General features: G+C 32.1%; 5 protein-coding genes and 1 pseudogene across 6 annotated transcripts; 4 read left to right on the forward strand and 2 right to left on the reverse strand.

Moving 5' to 3' along the window:
* Window positions 1-2: 2 nt before the first annotated feature.
* LOC124928564 (sorbitol dehydrogenase) lies at window positions 3-1,702 on the reverse strand. Its single transcript, XM_047468803.1, has 6 exons — window positions 1,541-1,702; window positions 1,349-1,416; window positions 1,012-1,248; window positions 628-918; window positions 365-552; window positions 3-297 (listed from the first exon to the last, which is right to left on the reverse strand). Exons 1-6 carry the CDS (start codon window positions 1,644-1,646, stop codon window positions 105-107), a joined length of 1,083 nt encoding a protein of 360 aa, XP_047324759.1. The 5' UTR covers window positions 1,647-1,702; the 3' UTR covers window positions 3-104.
* A 35-nt stretch (window positions 1,703-1,737) lies between these two features.
* LOC124928566 lies at window positions 1,738-3,691 on the forward strand (annotated as a pseudogene).
* Window positions 3,692-6,239: 2,548 nt separating this feature from the next.
* LOC124929785 (protein HOTHEAD-like) lies at window positions 6,240-8,139 on the forward strand. The gene is made up of 4 exons (XM_047470178.1): window positions 6,240-6,315; window positions 6,391-7,026; window positions 7,114-7,528; window positions 7,596-8,139. Exons 1-4 carry the CDS (start codon window positions 6,240-6,242, stop codon window positions 8,137-8,139), a joined length of 1,671 nt encoding a protein of 556 aa, XP_047326134.1.
* A 2,762-nt stretch (window positions 8,140-10,901) lies between these two features.
* LOC124932818 (molybdenum cofactor sulfurase) lies at window positions 10,902-12,856 on the forward strand. Its single transcript, XM_047473501.1, has one exon. The coding sequence runs from the start codon at window positions 10,947-10,949 to the stop codon at window positions 12,756-12,758; it is 1,812 nt and encodes a 603-aa protein (XP_047329457.1). The 5' UTR covers window positions 10,902-10,946; the 3' UTR covers window positions 12,759-12,856.
* A 2,911-nt stretch (window positions 12,857-15,767) lies between these two features.
* On the forward strand, window positions 15,768-17,283 carry LOC124932623 (peroxidase 66). Its single transcript, XM_047473282.1, has 3 exons — window positions 15,768-16,054; window positions 16,141-16,329; window positions 16,570-17,283. The coding sequence occupies exons 1-3, from the start codon at window positions 15,827-15,829 to the stop codon at window positions 17,143-17,145; spliced, it is 993 nt and encodes a 330-aa protein (XP_047329238.1). The 5' UTR covers window positions 15,768-15,826; the 3' UTR covers window positions 17,146-17,283.
* A 189-nt stretch (window positions 17,284-17,472) lies between these two features.
* On the reverse strand, window positions 17,473-19,460 carry LOC124930875 (probable fructokinase-7). 2 transcript variants are annotated; one of them, XM_047471243.1, is made up of 7 exons: window positions 19,282-19,460; window positions 18,853-19,034; window positions 18,559-18,771; window positions 18,289-18,486; window positions 18,069-18,212; window positions 17,892-18,008; window positions 17,473-17,824 (listed from the first exon to the last, which is right to left on the reverse strand). In XM_047471243.1, the coding sequence occupies exons 1-7, from the start codon at window positions 19,304-19,306 to the stop codon at window positions 17,684-17,686; spliced, it is 1,020 nt and encodes a 339-aa protein (XP_047327199.1). In that variant the 5' UTR covers window positions 19,307-19,460; the 3' UTR covers window positions 17,473-17,683. The 2 variants fall into 2 exon arrangements, with proteins under 2 accessions (XP_047327199.1, XP_047327198.1); XM_047471242.1 differs by having other exon boundaries at window positions 18,853-19,037; window positions 19,282-19,459.
* Between the last annotated feature and the right edge of the window lie 681 nt (window positions 19,461-20,141).

Consider the following 20,141-nt stretch of genomic DNA (forward strand, 5'->3'; position numbering starts at 1 on the left):
TCTTCATCAACTATATCTCATTTTATTTTTAAATAACCCAATAATAATACTGTTATTAGTGACAAATTGTGACAACTTATTTCAGTTTGTTGGAAATATTCTTATTACATATTAAACATGACCTTAATAGCTCTACTTCCTTGGGCGCTCATCTCGAAAGCTTCTTCAACTTCTTTCTGCGAAAAACCGTACCTATGAGTGATTAACGGCTTCACATCGATCTTTCCACTGCTCAGAAATTCAAGGCATTGCGGCCATGTGTTCTTGTACCGAAATACTCCCACAACATCAACCTCCCTAGATTTGAATCGAATTATTAGATTGAATCTATGAATTCAGACCAAATGAGAAATTGAGGTAATACCTTGCAGCTGCTGGAGTTAAAGGGACTGTCATTTCATTATGGCCCATCCCCACTAGGCAAACCTTACCCCCTGCGCTAGTCGCACGTAAGGCTGTCGAAACCGTCTTGCTAAATCCAGCGCAATCGAATGTCACATCTACTTCCGCCCCCATAGCTTTCTTAATCTGTTCTACTTCATCGTCAATATCCTAAAACCAGACATAATGTTGGTTGGGACAACTGTTTAATGAAGAAAGTAACATTTTTTCAAACAAAAAACAAACCTGCAAATTAGTTGAAACCTTGACAGTTTCGTTTGCAGCAAGACTTTTGGCAACCGAGAGTCTATAATCATCAACATCAACAACCAAGATCCTCGGAGCTCCGAAAGCACGGGCAGCCAGCATTGTAACGAGTCCTATGGGACCCGCACCAAATATGAGGACATTAGTTTCGGGACCCACGTTTGCCCTTCGACAAGCATGCACGCCAACGCTGAGTGGCTCACACATTGCTCCTTCCTCAAGACTCACATTATCCGGAAGCTTAAAACAAAGGTCTTCTGGATGCACCACCTTTAGTTATTACAAAACTTTGATATAAGTCACATTCGATATTATTCTCTTTATTAAAAATACAAACTTTTAACATTTGAATGTAACGCAAACCTGATTGGCTAGGGAGCCATGAACAGGAGGAGTGGCGAAAAACTTCATATCAGGGCATAAATTGTATCGACCACCTTTGCAATGGTTGCATCGCCAACAGCTGATGCCCGGTTCGAGCGCGACTCGATCACCCGGGACCAGAGATTTAACCTCGGTCCCAACTTGTTGTATGATTCCTGCGCACTCATGACCGATAACCATAGGCTCTTTCACAACAAAACCAGCACATTCAAATTTCTGCAAATTTTTTTCAATTTCCAAAAACCAATCTAGATTGATGAATTAAGTCTAACCCAATAGTTAATTTTGTTAAATATTATTATCTTATCAATTTCACCTTCAAGTAATGAACATCACTCCCACAAATACCAACAGCTTTCATCTGGACTCTAACATCATGTGGACCTTCAAATAAGGAAAAAGATGATTATTGATGTGAAAAATCAATCACGATCCCACCAAAAATTCTTAAATCAGATTTGATTGAATATAAAATGATAATAGATCGTGTTGAATTTGAAATAATAACCTAGAGGAGGAAGCTTGAAAGGCTGGATTTTGAGGGTGTTGATTCCGATTAGCCACGCCGCCATGTTCTCTTCTTCATCGATGATAGACATCCCTCCTTTACCCATCTTGATTTCTGCGTTTCTTTCTTCTCTCTTCTTCAGTCAGATTGAGGATATATATATATTATATGTATATATTCGCTGGTTAATTATTAGTCATTCATGAGGTGTACATGACTGGGAGGAGAAGCAAATGTTTATCCTTATCTTATAATTTCTGCTAATTTGGAAACCGACCCGATAACCACAAGCGAATTTACTATCCAAAAACAAAATACCCAATTAATAATCTTGAATTTTAGGACCCATTTATTATTGGATGACGATCGCCACTTTTAGGTTTTTTGTCTTACTCCAGTCTCGATGTGGACGTTTTTGTTGTTTCTTTCGTCATTCTTTTGCAAATCGAACTATCTTGCTTACCCAGTAGTCCAGTATTCTACCCATTTGTCGCAATTTGATGGAGAAAGATGGGATTGCTGAAACCATAAATGAATCGCAGGAACAGAACATGGAAGTATGGCTAATGGGTATATACAAAGGTTTGGAATTTAACCGTTCCATCTGCCTGATATAGGTAATACGATCTTATCCTTTTCCCGATTTGAACAATTGAGAGTTTTTCCATTAAATTACTTTGCAATCTGTTTAGGATCGCCCTGTTCATCATTTCAAGGTAATTATCAATCAATTCATGAACCCTAGCTAGATTTTGAAGTATTAGGAGGAAAAAGAAGTGAAAAGTCTAGCTAAAATATTGCAGCATATGAGAGTGGCGAATTTTGTTGTTAAGAAACCGATGGTACTAGGGCACGAGTCGCTTTGGAGTCTGGCATTAGCTGCAATGGCTGTAATCTTTGCAAGAATGGTCGATACAATCTCTGTTCACAGATGACATTCTTTGGATCTCCTCGAACTAATGGTTTCCTAGCCAATCTGGTGATCTCCACACATCTCTTAGAGCAAGATTTGCTAATACATGATTATCTCATGCCTTGTCTACTTCTTCTTCTTCAACAGGTGGTGCAGCCTGCAAATTTGTGCTTTAAACTGCCTGATAATGTGAGCTTGGAAGAAGGAGCAATGTGTGAGCCTCTAAGTGTGGGTGTGCACGCCTGTAGATGAGCTCAAGTTGGCCCCGATATGATGGTGTTGATATTAGGCGCAGTACCCAGAGACCTGGTGACCATGATGGCTGCTCAAACTTTTGGATCCCCTAAGATTGTTATCGTGGATGTTGACGATCAGCGTTTGTTGTTTGCTAAGACAATTGGCGCAGATGCCATTGTGAAAGCTACAACCCATGATCAGGTTTTAGCTCGTAAACAACTTGTCATGCAATTATCAAAATACTTTTGAGATCTGAATTTTAATTCATCACGTTTGAAAACAGAGAAATAAATCAACTGTTTGTCATTCAGATACAAAAGTATTTCCAAATGGGCATAGTAATAGAGAATGATTTAAACTCGTAGGATTGCGAAGATGAAGTGGCGAAGGTTCGTGATACATTGGGTCGTGGCGCAGATGTGAGTTTTGATTGTGTTGGGGTTAACAAAACAACTACAACTGCCTTGCATGCCACGAATTAAGGAGGCAAAGTTTGCCTCATAGGATTAGCCCAATGCTAATCAAATATTCCTATAACTCCTGCTGCTGCAAGGTTTGTTATTGAAATGCGTTTTTAGCTTTAACATGAATTGATAGACTACATTTATTGGATGAAAAAAATGAGGGAAAGAGGTTTGGACTAATGGATATACAACATTGAGGTCTCTCGTTTGATTTTTCATTAAAATGGATTGATTTGCTAGCCTCTTTCCGGGAATAGGTCACAAAAGTGAAAAATATCACATTTGTGTGTCTTTGAACTAGCAGGGAGGTGGATGTTATTGGCATATTTTGATATAGAAACACGTGGCCACTTTGCATCGAGCTTATAAGAAGCGGAAAATTGATGTTAAGCCCCTCATAACACATAGATTCAAGCTTACTCAAGAAGATGTTGAGAAAGCATTTGAGACAAGTGCTAATGGCGGTAACGCCATCAAGGTTATGTTCACTATATGAATTGGCTCATCGAGTAAGTGATTGTTATTGTTTGTGTAAAACACCGAAACCAATCTATTGGTTGATTTGTCTAATGAGTTCAAGTTGAAGAATGAAGTTAATTCTTGATGGTTTGTATCAAATCAAATAATTTTTCTATTGTTAATGAATTTGGTTGATTACACCAACAATTTTTAAAAGTGTCTCAAAGTTAATGCTATAAGACACTGGTGATCATCATTTTTCAATTAAGAACCCACATAAGATAAACCTTATCAAAGAAACTCAACTTTGCAATTTGAATTTTAATTTCAATTATATAAGAATTCACATTCAATTCAATTTATATGTTACAAAAATTATATTGAAAAAATATATAATAAAAAATTTTTAAATATATATTATTGTTGGTAAATATATAATAAAACAATTTGAATTTATATATATATATATATATATATATATATATATATATATATATATATATATATATATATATTATTGTTGGTTTGATGCACCAATCATGTATTTATTTTTAGCTAAAAGTGTTACTAATTTTGTCTTAAAAAAAATAGTTCAATACATTAACTTTTTTAATATAAAATAAAATTATCAATTCTTAACCTGTTATAAATGATAAAATAATAATATATTTGTTTAAAAAAATATAAAAAAATATTAAAAATATTATAATTCCAAACTAAAATTTCAAATTCTTAAATATTAATATTTTGAATTTCACCTCCATTCTCAAGAATACTAAACATATCCTGTGAAAATTCATAAAACATGGAAATAGAAAAGAAAATTAATAAAAAAAATAATTAATTTATAATAAATAGTATGGATATATGACAGAAATACTGACGCAGCATGTTATATTCTGGAAAATGCTGGTTGTTAGATTATTTATTTATTTATTTATTTATTTATTTATTGTTGGGTTTCAAGTTCAAATGCTTTCTTTTTTTCTTTTTTATTTTTGAGAAAAAATTCCATTTCCTCAAATATCTGTCCTGACCAATTAAAATTCAAAGTCAATCTCCAGCTGAAATTGGCATTCTTTAATTTCTAAACAAAGTATGATTTCCAATCAGAGTATTAATTAATTAATTAATAATAATAATAATAATAAAACTCCCCAATTCTCACTACTGTTTTATTGGACCATTGATCAATTACAACCCTAGCAGGCTACCATTCAATACATTAATTATACATCAACATGTATTCATTTGAATTAATAATTTCTTTTTTTTATTTTGATTAATATTTTTTTTTTATCTTTTCAATCTTTATTAATAATTTATTTCAAATATTAATAAGGACAATAATAAATAATAAAAATAATAAAATATAATTTTAAATATATATATTATATTTGATAAATATATATTTAAGAGAATAAAAAAATTAAATATAATTTTTTTAGATCAATTATTTCTCCATTCTCTTTTTAACTTTTTTTTTTCATATTTTATTTTCTTATAGAATATATTATAAATTCAATCAATTAACTCAAAAGGTTATTTATTATCTCCTTTTATATTATCATATTGAGTTAACTCTTATAATAAAGTGTTTTTTTATTTATGTTAAATATTAATATTTGATAATTTGAGTTATATTTATTTTGAAAATTAGAAGGTTCTTTCGTTTCTCAACAGTGAAGTAAGACCAAGATCTGAGTTAGATCTTGACATATTTTTATTTTCCCTATTATAACTCATTTTAAAAATAAATAAATAAATAAATTATTAACACAAATATATATATATATATATATTTATTTTATTATTCTCTTAAATATATATTTATCAAATATAATATATATTTGAAAAAAATTTATTTATTTTATTATTGTTCCTATTATTATTCTATTTTTTTTAAATAAATAAGTTAAATAATAAAATAAATAAACATATATTTATAAATTAATAATATAAATAATTATTAATAAAGATTAAAGAGATAAAAAATAGATTATTAATAAAGAGAAGAGTGAGAAATTATTAATGAATAGGAGAGATAAATAATTATGTTCAGTCATTATACTAGTCACCCTTCCACATCAACTTTCGTTACACATTCGTCATTGGCCGACAAAACTTTAGCTCCCTATCAATACTCATATATATAACCCTTCTCTCTGATTTTGAATTTGGGTTCAATTGATGACAATGAAAAAATTATTAAAAATAGGTTAAAATTGCTTAAATCATTTTAATTAAGAAATGAATGTACTTCAAATCTTCTGGTTTAACCATTCAACATCTATATCTACCCAACACAAATAAATAAATAAATATAGTGTTTCTTGAACCATACCGGTTTGGTTTTCTCAAATAATAATTTGAATAACATAAAACAATCTTTATACTAAGATATTATTTGACACACAAATCAGCATTTCAAACATTATAACCACTTCTTCTAATCTTCTAGCTAGTCTTTTTAAATTTATAGACAAGCCGACATCTTTATATGATCAAACTCATGTCGGCTTCATAAATATCAATCCAACCATTTCCAACCGACGTCTCTTTTATTTAATTCTTCCATATTATATATTATATAACTCATCTTCTTCAATCTTCCATTCTCATCATCATGAATATCACTTCAATTTTCACCATATTAATTATATCTCTCCTCCTCTTTCAAAGTTCTATTCTTTCCGACCAAGGTAATTAACCAATCATATATAAACTATTTTGTTTTGTTTTTGTTGGAAAATAATTAATATATTTCATATTTGTAGCGCCATATTATACGTTCACCCACGACGCGAACACCGCACCACCGGTCGCGTACTACGATTACATAATCGTGGGCGGAGGGACCTCGGGATGCGCGTTGGCAGCGACAGTATCCCAAGGTGCCAAAGTTCTTCTCCTAGAGAGAGGAGACATGCCATACGGGAATCCAACCATTAACAACATAGCTACATTCGCCGAAACCCTATCAAACACTTCTCCGACGTCTCCATCTCAGGCGTTTATCTCCACCGACGGCGTTCTTAACTCCCGGGCACGCGTTCTAGGCGGCGGTACGTGTCTCAACGCCGGTTTCTACAGCCGGGCGAGCTCCATTTACGTGGAGAAAGTGGGTTGGGATCCAAAACTTGTGAAGGAATCGTTCGAATGGGTTGAGAAGAAAGTTGTGTTTCAACCGCCGGTTCTTCAATGGCAATCGGCGGTTAGAGATGGGCTTTTGGAAGCTGGAGTTCATCCTTATAATGGGTTTTCGTTTGATCATATAATGGGGACTAAAGTTGGCGGGACTATCTTTGATCAAGAAGGTCGTCGGCACACCGCCGCCGATTTGCTTGAATATGCTCATCCGGCCAATCTCACCGTTCATCTTAATGCAGTTGTTCATCAAATCACCTTCCACCGTACGTTTTCAAATAATCAATTCAAATCTCGATTTTTTATTCCACATTTATCGTAAAAAATGATAAATGAAATTTCGATTTGTGCAGCTGAGACGGCGGCGGCGATGCGGCCGGCGGCGGATGGTGTTTTATATAAGGACTCGAAAGGGAACATGCATAAAGCCTTACTAAATGAAGGGCCTATGAACGAAGTTATTTTATCGGCTGGTGCATTAGGTAGCCCACAATTACTAATGTTAAGTGGTATTGGGCCTAGAAACCATCTCATGGCCCATGGGCTAAATGTCATTTTGGACTCTCCCATGGTCGGGCAAGGAATGACCGACAACCCGATGAACGCGGTTGTCGTGCCTTCCCCACGACCTGTCGAGGTCTCGCTCGTGCAAGTTGTGGGTATTACATCGTTTGGGAGTTACATCGAGTCAACTAGTGGGTTACAGTTCGGAGTTAGACTCCCCACCTTTCGAGAATACGTGTCCCTATTAAATCAGGCAAATAAATCACTATAGTAATTTAATTAACTAATTCAATTCATTTGTTACTTGTTTTTTCTAATGTTATGTTTTTTTATTATTTCAGACAAATTTGGGCAATACAGTATTACCCGAGGACTTTACACCATATTTCAACCCGGTTTTGAGATTTGGAATTATATTAGAGAAAATAATCGGGCCGGCATCGTCGGGCTATCTTGAACTCGAATCGACGGATCCAAATGAAAACCCGAGAGTTACATTCAATTATTTCAAAGAGACACATGACTTGGAAAGATGTGTACATGGGGTGAGGACAATAATACAAATTTTAGAGTCGAATGCGTTATCGAGTTTTCGATATCCATTGTTGTCAGTTCGAACCCTAATGGACATGATGTTAATCCTGCCCGTGAACCTTCGACCTAGACGCCTTAGGACGACATACTCGTTGGAACAATATTGTAGGGATACGGTCATGACCATTTGGCATTACCATGGAGGGTGTCAAGTAGGAAAAGTGGTGGACCGTGATTATAAAGTCTTAGGAGTGGACAATTTAAGGGTAATTGATGGTTCTAGTTTTATTGACTCACCAGGGACCAATCCTCAAGCAACTGTCATGATGTTGGGCAGGTAAGATTTATGAATTAGTCCCTCTATTTATTAAAAAAGTGAAATTTCCCCCAACCCCAAGTTTAAAACCTGATTTTTTTGTGCAGGTATATGGGACAGAAAATTCTGAATGGGAGACTTCAAAATGGGCAGAAATAGAACATGCCTACAATTAATTATTACAATTTGTGGATTTAAGTATCTTCTTTTTTGGAGTTTAATTTTCAAATTGAATTAAGAGTAATTTCAACCGTAATCATATATATTTGACGGTTGTACCAATATAAATTTGTAATCGTAATAAAATCTTTTGTTATCTAGTAATGATTTGTCAATACCAACCGATTAAGAAAAAGGTGAAAGAATAATCCAATTTGACATTTTTACAAAAATATATATATTTTCATAAAAAGTTGTTTAAGAAAACAAATCATAATAAAAGTTTAAGTAATGAAATATAAAATGAAAATTAAGAAATAAGATGAAAATTAAGAAGTAAGGGCCAAAATTCACCATCATTTAGAGTTCAAGGGTCAAAGAAAGGAAAATTAATTAGATTATTGAACTAAATTGACTGGCCAAAAAAGTTGAATAAAAGAGTTTCTTGTTCCCATTTAATTAATTGTTTTCTTTCTTTTAAATAGAAGTTTTAAAGACATATCATTAAAGAAGATGAAGTGCCTAATTAATTTAGGGTCCAAACCAACTTTCCCATAATCTTTCTCCATTCGCAAGCAAACTTTGTTTAAAGTTTCCCTAAGAGAGTGTTAGAGCTTGTTTTATGTTGGGTTATTTGAAATTTTTATTGGATTTTTTGAAAGAAAAAAAATTGTATGCAAAGTGAATTATTTTTGTTTTTAATGAGTTGAGTTATTATTATAATGTTGTTTTTAATTAAAATTTGAATTTTACAAAAATAAAATAAAAATATTTAGTGTTTTATTTGATAAATTGAATGATGATATGATTAAGAAGAACTCTGTTAAATAAAGCTTTAGAAAAGAAAAAGCTTTAACCAAATGGAGAAAAAGAGACATAATTGTGAATGATTAGATAGGAACTTTAAGGATAGTCCAATTTCGAAGAAAGATAAAGGTTTAGGTCTTGTTTGACTTAAAAAAAACATCACCCAACAATAACATTAGCGAGGATTAGCAATATTTTATCTCTAATCAAGTATAATTTTTCTTTTCGGGTTCCATGGTATTCGTGAATATTGATAACATTTGTTGTAATTTTTATTAATAAATTTACGAATTTTAATGAATTTTTTTTACATACAAACACGGAAAAACTAAAAAATGATAAAAATAAAATAAAATAAAAAGTATGAATTCACTCTTTTAATAGACCAAATAGTTATATACATAGTTGAGATAAATAACAGTTTTAAGGGGTGAGTATTTTGGTTATAAAAAAAATGATAAATAATATTTTTTATGCTAATTTTATAAAATGTTTTTGTATGATTATTACAAATTTAAAATTAAGAGAGTGATTTAATTTTAAAAATAAATATTATATACTATCAATTTACATGGTTATATTAAATGTATTAATTATTAAAAAAATATTTTATACTCAAATTAAATATCATCTCAAATATATTTTTTATTTTAAATTATTATTAATTTTTATTTATATATATATCAATATCATTTAAAGAGTTTTATCAAAAAAAAATAATTACTTACTCAAAATCATTATTCATAATTTTTTTTTTTTCAATTTTAGGCTTTTAAATAGTCCCTTACCAAACAAACCTTCAATTAGAACTATTTTATTTTTTCACCTTAATAACCTAACTTCTCTTCTTTATTATTATCAATCAATTGATAAAAAATAAATACTTTAATTTAAATTTATAAAGAATACATATTATTATTATTATTATTATTCATACCCTGGCTGGTACACCGTACACCTTTAAATTGAACTAGAGCCTGAAATGGGGACCCACCCCACCTTTAAAAATGGACGGACGGATTATGATTTACACTTCATCCTAACCCTTCATTTTTTTTATTTTTATTTTTTTTTAATTGAACAAAAAGAGGTCTATAGACTCGTTCTAAGAGAGTAATCGGCCAGCAAATAATCGGCAGCGCCGGCCGTTTCAACCACTCCTATCATATAACAACCAAACACAAATTCTTAAAAATAAAAACTTTCCTAAAATTATTTTAATTATTTAAGTGAAAATAGTTAATTTAAAAAACTAAAATGTTACGATGTTTCGATTCTATTGTAAAAAGAGATTGACGGATAAAATGTAATAAAAAACAATATAACAATCTACAGTATTATACTTGATCTTTAGTTATTACTAAAAGGAGGATTTAATGGTAGGTTTACCCTTTGCAAATCGCATGAAGATAATTTTGTTCTATACAAACTTTCACTTTAATCCAATTAATTTTCAAATAAGATTCAAACAAACAATTACGAAATGAATAAGAAAAAATTACCTGAATATCTAAAAACATAATTGGAATCAAATCGAAATCAGTGTCTTTGACCCCACTATCCTTCATGCAAACAATGAAGACTTTGATTTGTGAGCCACATATGTTAAATCTTAACAAACATTAAAGAAAAAGGACATGGTCAATATGCTAAAGTCCAACCAGAGACAAGTTGTCTAAAATATGGTGGGACAACAACAACAATTGTAATAGTAATAACAACAATAATAATGTAGACACTTTCCTTAACATATAAGCATCATACCCTTTTCTCATCTTTTGAAATCTTAATAATAATAACACACATCAATCATCATATTCATATCCCAATTACAGTCTCACAATTCCTGGAGAAAAACAAAGAAAGATGCAGGCCACCTCCTCCTGCTTCAATGAACACGCCCCCGCACCTCCATGTCTCCACGGCTGTTGTGCAATGCCCTTCATCGGTTCCCACGACCCACAAGACAAAAACCAATCGACCTCTTCCTATTCCAACTCCAACTCCAAAACCAAAACCGCCACCACCACGACTTCAATCTGCAGACACACTTTCGCAGCCACGACCGCATCTTCTTTCTTCCGTGACCAACTATTCACCAACCACGAATCTCTCCCTTCTTTCCACGACTCCTTCACCCAATTCACCTCAACTTATCCAAACTACTTGGATTCATCTCCTGTTGATGAAATCCGATCGCGTGAATATTCTCATCTCACCTTCTCTAACCACGTCTGTCTCGATTACATAGGCATCGGCCTCTTCTCCTATTCACAGTTAGAAAAACACCTTCAACAAACCGTAGCCGCCGCTTCTTCATCCACAATCCAACCGCCGCCGCGGCGGTTGGATTGTCCCTTATTCGGCGTTTCACACAAGTTGGTTAATTTCAAATCAGAGCTACTCCACGGCGGCCAAGCTTCCGAACTTGAATGTGCCATCAAGAGAAGAATCATGGATTTCCTTAAAATATCATCAAAAGACTACAGCATTGTTTTAACCACAAACAGATCATTAGCGTTCAAGCTTGTATCCGAATCTTATCCATTCCGATCAAGTAAGAAGCTTTTGACAGCGTACGATTACCAAAGCGAGGCGGTTGAATCGATGGTACGCACGTCAGAGACACGAGGAGCCAAAGTCATGTCAGCCGAGTTCAAGTGGCCGAGACTAAGGATTAATTCGGAAAGATTAAGGAACATGATCGTAAACAAATCGAGAAACAAGAACAAGAACAGGAAGAAGAAAAACAGGGGACTGTTTGTTTTCCCTATTCAGTCAAGAGTAACCGGAGGCAACTATTCTTATCAATGGATGAGCCTAGCGCAGGAAAACGGTTGGCACATCTTGCTCGACGCTTGTGCTTTGGGACCAAAAGACATGGGTAGTTTTGGGTTGTCGATTATTAAACCAGATTTCTTCATTTGCTCATTCTACAAAGTCTTCGGCGAAAACCCAACTGGATTCGGTTGTCTCTTGGTCAAGAAATCAGCCATCCCAATTCTTGAAGATTCCGGATGCACAGGAATCATTAACCTAATCCCACCAAGAAATCTTCTTCCTATCAATGAAGATTCTTCAGGAACCGACTTAGAACTCGCCCTCCTCGAGGTATCAGATCAAAAACCAATCGAGGAGGAGGAGGCAGAGTGCAGGAATTTGGATCACATAGAATCACTTGGATTGACAATGATTGGAAGCAGGGCAAGATTCCTAATAAACTGGCTAACAAATGCTCTGACTAAACTAAACCATCCTAATGCAGAGAAGAAACTTCCATTGGTTAGAATATATGGTCCCAACGTAAAATTCGATAGAGGGCCTGCTTTGGCTTTCAATGTATACGATTGGAAAGGCGAAAAGATTGAACCTTTTCTTGTGCAGAAGCTTGCTGATAGAAACAATATTTCACTCAGCTATGCTGTTCTTCATCATATTTGGTTCCCGGATGAAAAAGAGAGAGTGTTGGAAAAGGCAGGAGGAGGAGTTAGTGGCAATTTGAAAAGGCAGGGGGACGAAAATGTAATAAATGTTATCACAATTGCGCTCGGTTTCCTATCGAATTTCGAAGACGTGTATAAGGTTTGGGCGTTTGTAGCTAGGTTCTTGGATGCTGATTTTGTGGAGAAGGAACGGTGGAGATACACAGCGTTGAATCAGAATACCATTGAATTGTAAAGGAGGGGGTGAAGAAGTTACACACTTACACTTGTCTCTGTTTCATATTTTTCTGGTTATTATTAGTGTGTTCAAATTTGTATACTTACCTAACAAAAGAAAGAACTTTTTTTGATTTGAATTGAGAAACAGTAAATCGCATACCCATCTGAGATACTTGAATGAAATACAGGAATAAATCAAGAACGGTAATGATGGTTGACTTAAAATATTTGCATTCTGTTCCTGTCATTTAAAACAGACAAATACTAAGTCTTGTTTCTATGTGTTAAAAGAACAAATACTTAAAACGAACGATAAAAGACAAAAACACCAGAAATCCAAGTAGAAGAGAACATGTAGAGCCTTGAAAACTTTCAATCACCCACAGATTTAAAGTAAATCTACTTCGTTCAGGCATTTCATCGAACATGTCATATGCAGGACACAATGGAAACGGTTTATTTTAAGGCTGAAATAACAAATTCATACCTTCTTATTCATTAAATATTTAAAATTTGACATAATTATCATTTAAGGCTCAAATTTGAATTTTGAATTGGACTATGCTTGATTTATGAAATTCATAGGTACAAAATGTTTGTTTTCTTATTATTATATTATTTTTGTTTTTTTAATTAATTTGATACGTTTTTAAACGAAATAATATTTATAGACGTTTTTTACGTAGTTTTTTAAAATAAAGTATTTGTTTTTCTTAGATTTACGCATTTTAATTTGTTAACGGTGGTTTCGTTAACGGTGGTTTCGAAAGAAAATAATGTATGATCGAAGAAAAATATTTTTGAAAAAATTCGAACAGAAATAGATTTGGTATTTTTTTTTAAAACTTCGAAATGACATAACTTTATGTTTGGTTTATTAATTTGAACTATTTCTATTTTAGCTTGAGTATTTTTTTTAAATAAATGCCTTTCAAAATATTGAATGCAGTTTGAATGTTTTAAAAAACATGGGATGGATACAGATAATTGAAAAATCTGAAAAAACAGGTAACTTATTTTATTTTCCTAGACGGCGAACTTTTCCGTCTAAACCATCTTTCAGATTCAAAAATACTCTTATCTCGGATCATAATTTTGTGTGGTGAATAGATCACTCACCGGTTGTGGGGAGATCATCATTTATCTTATTTTCTTTTATTTAAAAATCTAAAAAAATAAGAAGACGGACGAGTTCTACATTTGAGAAAATCCTTAAATATAATTTGAAACTACTGAATAAATACAAATTGGATACTCAAATATCAATTGATCCTTTAAAATTGATAAAATGTATGAACTCAACCGATAAGACAGATGACCAATTAGTCTTGTAATTTACTGTTAAGTTGTTCTAACTAAGCTCAAATATTAGGAATTAAAATTAAAATTAAATATTACAAAATCACACTAATTTGAATTTCATTTTCATTTTAATTCTTAATTTAAATGATTATCAATCACACCTTAAAGAACAAGCCTATTTTATTTTGAATAAAACTCCTAGTTATAGTATTCTATAAAATAAGAATACAAAAAAAATAAAATTAGATTTTGAGTTTTTATTTTATACATTTTAAGAGTAATTTGCACTGCTTAATAAATAAAATTCAACTACTTATTTAATTGTTTCATTCACAATTTTCTTGGCTTCCACAAAAAAAAGTATTTTGGTATTAACAAAGTACAAAATATTTGAGAACCAAACTGACAAATACCTTCCAACTAACACATATTTATATTTCTTTATTTTTAATTTTAAAAAGCTAAATTGACCCTTAGTTTAGAATAATGATCTCTTATTAAAAACTCTTTTACTTAATGAGTTAATACATATTTATTCTTTATTTTTTCCTTAATAATTATTTATATTTTTAACAAATTATCATTTTATACAAGTTGTTAAATCAACAACACAATTAAAATAAAAATTAAAGAATGTGAAGCATGAAATAAAAAACAAAAACCAAATTAAAAATAGAAGTTAAAACTATTAGCTTTTCAAAATATCAATAATTGCTTGATGACATCTCTTATTTGTGCATTTTTTTATGTACTTTACCAAAAATATAAAATAAAAACAGTCATGTAATTATTGATATTTTGAATAATGTTTGTGCATTATTTCTAAGCTAATTAGGTACAAGATGTTTATTTTATTTTTGTGTCAACAAGATTACATATTAACCCTTCATTTAAGAGATTTTTGATGATGTAAAATAGTCTATCATTGAATCATTGTATAGAAATTATTTATTAATTGATTTTTTTAAAGATCGTTTAAAACTAACGACAAAAACAATACAAAAACACGAGTGTTCACATTGTCATCAAATATACCTGAAATATAACGAGATTAATAATTTGAGAGCAATAATGAAAAAAATAAGTAAAAAATGCACACCAACGAGATTAATACTTTCTTAATATATTATTATTTGTATGTATAATTAATTTAACAAATCAGAAAAATATAAATGAGTTGGGGATTTATTTGCATAGGGTAACTTAAAATTTAAATTATAAATATAAATGTATTTAATTTAGACAAAATTGTATAAAATCGTAAAATTGAAATAATTTATAAATTCTTAAAATGATAATATCATAATATCCCAATTTGCTTTAAACCTAATTACTTAACCTTTATTATAATAGTTAACTCAAAATTTCAATTTATTTATTTAATATTTTTATTAAAATATAATTGATTCAAACTATCTCAATTTATACTCACCAAGAAATAGGCAATTTTAACAAAACTTTCTTTTTAATTTATAGTGGAGTCCAATTCTGGTCATTCCAATTGATTTACGAAGTTAAGGAATGGTCCAAGTACTAGAAACTAACTTGCTTGCAAGTACAAAAAAAGCACATGTTCATCAAAATTAAATTGAAGTACCTTTCAAAATATTAATTAATCGTAGCTTTGAAGTCTAATTAACACCCATATGTCTCATTTCTATTATATATATATATATAGGCTAGCCTTGCATGGGATATTCATTAACAGAGTATCATTGTAATAATTAAGAAACTCCAAATCTTATAATTTTCCTCTCTAGAATTGGAGTATAATTACGAAAGATGCCGGCTGTTATCTTTGTAATTAAAGTCTTAATTACTATCATCTTAGTCTTGATGGCAATTACAATTACTAATGCACAAGTACTACGACTCGATGCCCATTTTTACAACGATAGTTGCCCACAAGCTGAGGATATAATCCGAGAGACCCTTATTAATTCGATTGCCCGCGATCCAAAGGTGCCACCCCGCATCCTTAGGATGTTCTTCCACGACTGTTTCATAAGGGTACGTAATTACACACTCTTTAGATATATAACTTTTGATTGTTATGAACTTATGATAATGAGTGTTGAGATTGTCTTGATTGGTAGGGATGTGACGCTTCAATTTTACTTGACTCAACGCGAGAAAATAAGACAGAAAAAGATGGGCCTCCCAATATATCGGTTAGGGCATTTTATGTCATCGACAATGCAAAAGCAAAGCTTGAAATGGCTTGCCCTCGTACTGTCTCTTGTGCTGATATAGTTGCCATTGCTGCAAGGGATGTGGTAGCCTTGGTACGTTAAAACATGCATGAATATTATAATTAGCGACGGTAATTAATTAAGACTACCATTGTTGTTGATCCATCAATAGCGACGTTTTCTTTGAATATTTAGCGACGCTTTACAAACAATCTTGTTGTTTGTTCGATTATGGAAATATTTTCAAAAAAATTGTTTCTGTTATATTTTGATCATATTTTTCTTATAAATTTATAAGAAATTGTTCAAAATATTTTATTTATTTATTTTCAGTCTGGTGGTCCACATTGGCATGTTTTAAAAGGGAGAAAAGATGGAAGAGTGTCAAATGCCAATGAAACTGTAAACCTTCCTGCCCCAACTTTCAACTTAACTCAACTCATCAATAGCTTCTCCCAGAAGGGATTGGGAATAAATGATCTCGTCGCTCTCTCGGGTGGACACACCGTCGGTTTCTCCCACTGCTCGTCTTTCGAATCGCGCATTAGTAATTTTAGCCCTCAAAACAACATCGACCCCAGCATGGACATGGAGTTTGCCAAGGATTTAATTAAGAATAAATGTCCTAAAACAAATCAGGTTCATGATAACAATGCCGGACAGTTCTTGGACTCGACTCCTTCCACATTTGACAATGTTTACTATAAACAGGTCAAAGCAGCCAAGGGATTGTTTGGATCGGATCAGACCTTGTATGGTGACTTCAGGACGAAACGGATGGTCGATTCGTACGCGGATGATCAGAATTTGTTCTTTAGAGATTTTGCCAGTTCAATGGTGAAACTGGGGAACGTGGGTGTGAAAGAAAATCGTGGAGAAGTGAGACTCAATTGCAGATTCGTGAACTAAGACTTGATGAGAAAATATTAAAATAAATTGTCTTTTTTTTTTTTTTGGAAATAATTGATACAATTCTACTATTTTACTCTATAACAAGACTTTGAATTGTTGTTGAGACTTAAATAATATGCTTTCTTTTTGTTTTAACTAGTGAATTATATATACTTTTAGTGACGGTTTTAAAATATGTTATTACATTACAACTTCCCTGGGCCAGATATTCTACATTTGCCAACCAATTTAAAATTATAATTGAAATTGAGGCCCAATTTCAAATCCTTTTAATAACTTAGAATATGTTATTATGTAAAAAAAATGTATATATTTTATGTTTTAGCAATGTTTTTTTCTAACATACAAATTGAATTGAATAATTTCAGTTATACAAACAACAAACAAAGCTCATTGACATTGAGGTACGTACTTTGAAGATGAATTTTAATACAAGATCAGATCAACAGATCAACTCAACCCGACAAATAGTTAACATAAACCGCAATACTAAGAAAGCATATAAGACGCAATTGGAAACACGCCATTTTCATAATCATTTGACATCAACATCCTCAGCCAGAAGTTGAAGGACGGCTGTCTTTGTAGGTAAGCCCGGTATGGCACCTTTCTCCTTAACCGTCAAAGCACCACAAGCGTTTGCAAACAAAAGCGCTTCTCTCAATCTCTTTTCATCCTGCAAAGTAAAAATTTTAAATTTAGAATGATGAGTCTGACAACGACACAAACAAAGAACATCGTACCTGATAAATATCAATGTCAGAAGCTAAACTATACAACATCCCTCCCACGAATGAATCACCCGCCCCAGTAGTGTCCACAGCTTTGGTTTTAATTCCGGGGACTTTACCCTTAAATTGCTGCACAAACAAAATGTTCAAAATAGGAACAAGAGGAAATGATTTGATTTTCTGTTATACCTTAGTAAAATATCTGCAGCCTTTAGATCCTTCTGTCACGATGAGAAGTTTAAGGTTCGGGTGGAATAGCTTCTCCAACATAATGTTCTCGTCGAAAGATTCTTTATCTCCTCCAATCAAGAATGAAATCTCCTCGTCGCTCACCTGTCAAGTTCCCAAATCTCAAACTTCCTAAAAAAACACAATTGATGTTGTTTTCTTGTTTCAAATAATATTATACCTTGATTATATCTGCTTTATCCCAAATACTCATCACGCCTTCATGAGCAGCTTCTGATGAAGGCCATAAAGCTAATCTTAAATTGGGATCATAAGAAAGGATGCTTCCCGATGTTTTGGCAATGTCAATTGCAGCTAGATGTGCTGATCTACACGGCTCTGCGATCAAACTAATAGAACCGTAGTGGAATATCCCTGCCTGTTACAACAATCATTGAGAGTCTGCAACGAAAATTGAATATTACAGAACAAAAGAAAGATAGAAAAAGACCTTTTGAATTAGATTTCGATCTAGTTCTGATTCATGAAGAAGCATGTCAGCACTTGGATGCCTATAAAATAAGAACTCTCTTTCCCCATCGAACCTTAAAGTAACAAAAGCTAGTGCGGTTCTAGCATTATGGTCAAATCTCATACCCGAAATCTCAACCTTATTCTGTTTCAATATCTCTGCCAACATGTGCCCAAATTCATCATCACCTACCTATAGTACTAACATGAAGAACAGATTTTCAAAAGACAAGAATTATGATTGTATTTTGACATGAACTAAACAAGTCAGAACCTTTCCCACAAATGCTGAAGATCCACCCAACCGAGTAATACCAACAGCAACGTTTGCAGGCGCACCGCCTGGAGCTTTGGAGAATGCTGGCGCATCTGCAAGAGAAACACCGCTTTCTGTTGGGACGAAATCGATCAATATCTCCCCAAAACAAACAACCAAGGAACCATTCTCTCTTGACCCTTCTTCATTAAAGAAAATAAATGGATCGAAATCAGTAATAGGATCAATCATCCATGAATGCCTAAGATCCAAAAGAACAAAACCCAAAAAGAAAAATACATAATTTTGATTATCACGAAAAGGGTTTGTGCATTATAGTGTCAAGATTTGAATGCGACTGAAATCTTGATGACAAAAACAAATGGGTATGGAATTCTGATGAAGAAAGAAAGATGGTCCGAACTAATTTGATACAAACATACATACCTGAAGAAGTAGATATCTCCGCCATCTTTTGATTGCGAAAGCTCGGAGAAAGATCGTGGATTTGTAATGTGTGTGTGTGAGAGAGAGAGAAAGAAAATAAGGATTTGGGTTTGAAAGAAAAAGCTTGAAGATGCAGAGTTGATGTGTCCGAGGAAGAAGGGTTTATATATCGGTGGCTGAATGAACGTATTCTTGACTCCTATAAATGTTATTGCCGTATCGAATCTTTCCCCCGTTTCTAATAAATCGGATCTAAACAAACAAACAAAAAATAAAAATCAAAACACAATTTAAAAGTTTAACCTAATGACATCAATAACACGGTTAATAGGTTAAATAGATATTTTTTTTTCTAATTTAGAAGTTAAAATATTCTTTGATATTTTATTTTTTAAAGTTATGAATTTATATATATGTTTTTGTTTAAAAAGTTAACATGTCAAACCCGATATATATTTTTTAAAATTTATGAATTTTATCTGTCGAACCGATATTTTTAGTTTGAATGTAGTAAGTTAACGTATGGATTCGATAAATTTTCTTAATGAGAATTTAATCCTAAAAATAATTATTAATAATACTTTAGTTATTCTAATACGTTGTCTCAAACAAAGATTTTAATAATATAAATAATGTATATTTTAATTGTTTATTATTATTATTATTTAAAATTTTAATTTTTTTCTTTTAAATATGATAATTGAATTATAATTTAATATTAATTAGTGTGAAATTGAAACACCCATTCTTAGTTTATTATATCTCATTCACTTTTCATTTTTAATTAAAATTCAAGAATTATGTATTTATTAAAACGGGGTTTATTCTAAAAAAAAAAAAAAAAAATTAGTAAGATTCAA

The sequence above is a fragment of the Impatiens glandulifera genome, chromosome 3 (assembly GCF_907164915.1).
Source record: "Impatiens glandulifera chromosome 3, dImpGla2.1, whole genome shotgun sequence".
Classification (NCBI taxonomy): Eukaryota; Viridiplantae; Streptophyta; class Magnoliopsida; order Ericales; family Balsaminaceae; genus Impatiens; species Impatiens glandulifera.

Coding starts and splice junctions, on each gene's coding strand:
- LOC124932623 (XM_047473282.1), top strand. CDS start 15,827: ATGCCGGCTGTTATCTTTGTAATTAAAGTCTTAATTACTATCATCTTA. Junction 16,055..16,140: donor TCCACGACTGTTTCATAAGG/GTACGTAATTAC, acceptor CTTGATTGGTAG/GGATGTGACGCTTCAATTTT. Junction 16,330..16,569: donor CAAGGGATGTGGTAGCCTTG/GTACGTTAAAAC, acceptor ATTTATTTTCAG/TCTGGTGGTCCACATTGGCA.
- LOC124930875 (XM_047471242.1), bottom strand. CDS start 19,306: ATGGCGGAGATATCTACTTCTTCAG. Junction 18,487..18,558: donor ATCGAAATCTAATTCAAAAG/GTCTTTTTCTAT, acceptor TTGTTGTAACAG/GCAGGGATATTCCACTACGG. Junction 18,009..18,068: donor GCTGCAGATATTTTACTAAG/GTATAACAGAAA, acceptor TTGTTTGTGCAG/CAATTTAAGGGTAAAGTCCC.
- LOC124932818 (XM_047473501.1), top strand. CDS start 10,947: ATGCAGGCCACCTCCTCCTGCTTCAATGAACACGCCCCCGCACCTCCA.
- LOC124928564 (XM_047468803.1), bottom strand. CDS start 1,646: ATGGGTAAAGGAGGGATGTCTATCATCGATGAAGAAGAGAACATGGCG. Junction 1,249..1,348: donor GTGATGTTCATTACTTGAAG/GTGAAATTGATA, acceptor AAAAATTTGCAG/AAATTTGAATGTGCTGGTTT. Junction 553..627: donor AGGTTTCAACTAATTTGCAG/GTTTGTTTTTTG, acceptor GTCTGGTTTTAG/GATATTGACGATGAAGTAGA.
- LOC124929785 (XM_047470178.1), top strand. CDS start 6,240: ATGAATATCACTTCAATTTTCACCATATTAATTATATCTCTCCTCCTC. Junction 7,027..7,113: donor TCATCAAATCACCTTCCACC/GTACGTTTTCAA, acceptor CGATTTGTGCAG/CTGAGACGGCGGCGGCGATG. Junction 7,529..7,595: donor TTAAATCAGGCAAATAAATC/ACTATAGTAATT, acceptor TTATGTTTTTTT/ATTATTTCAGACAAATTTGG.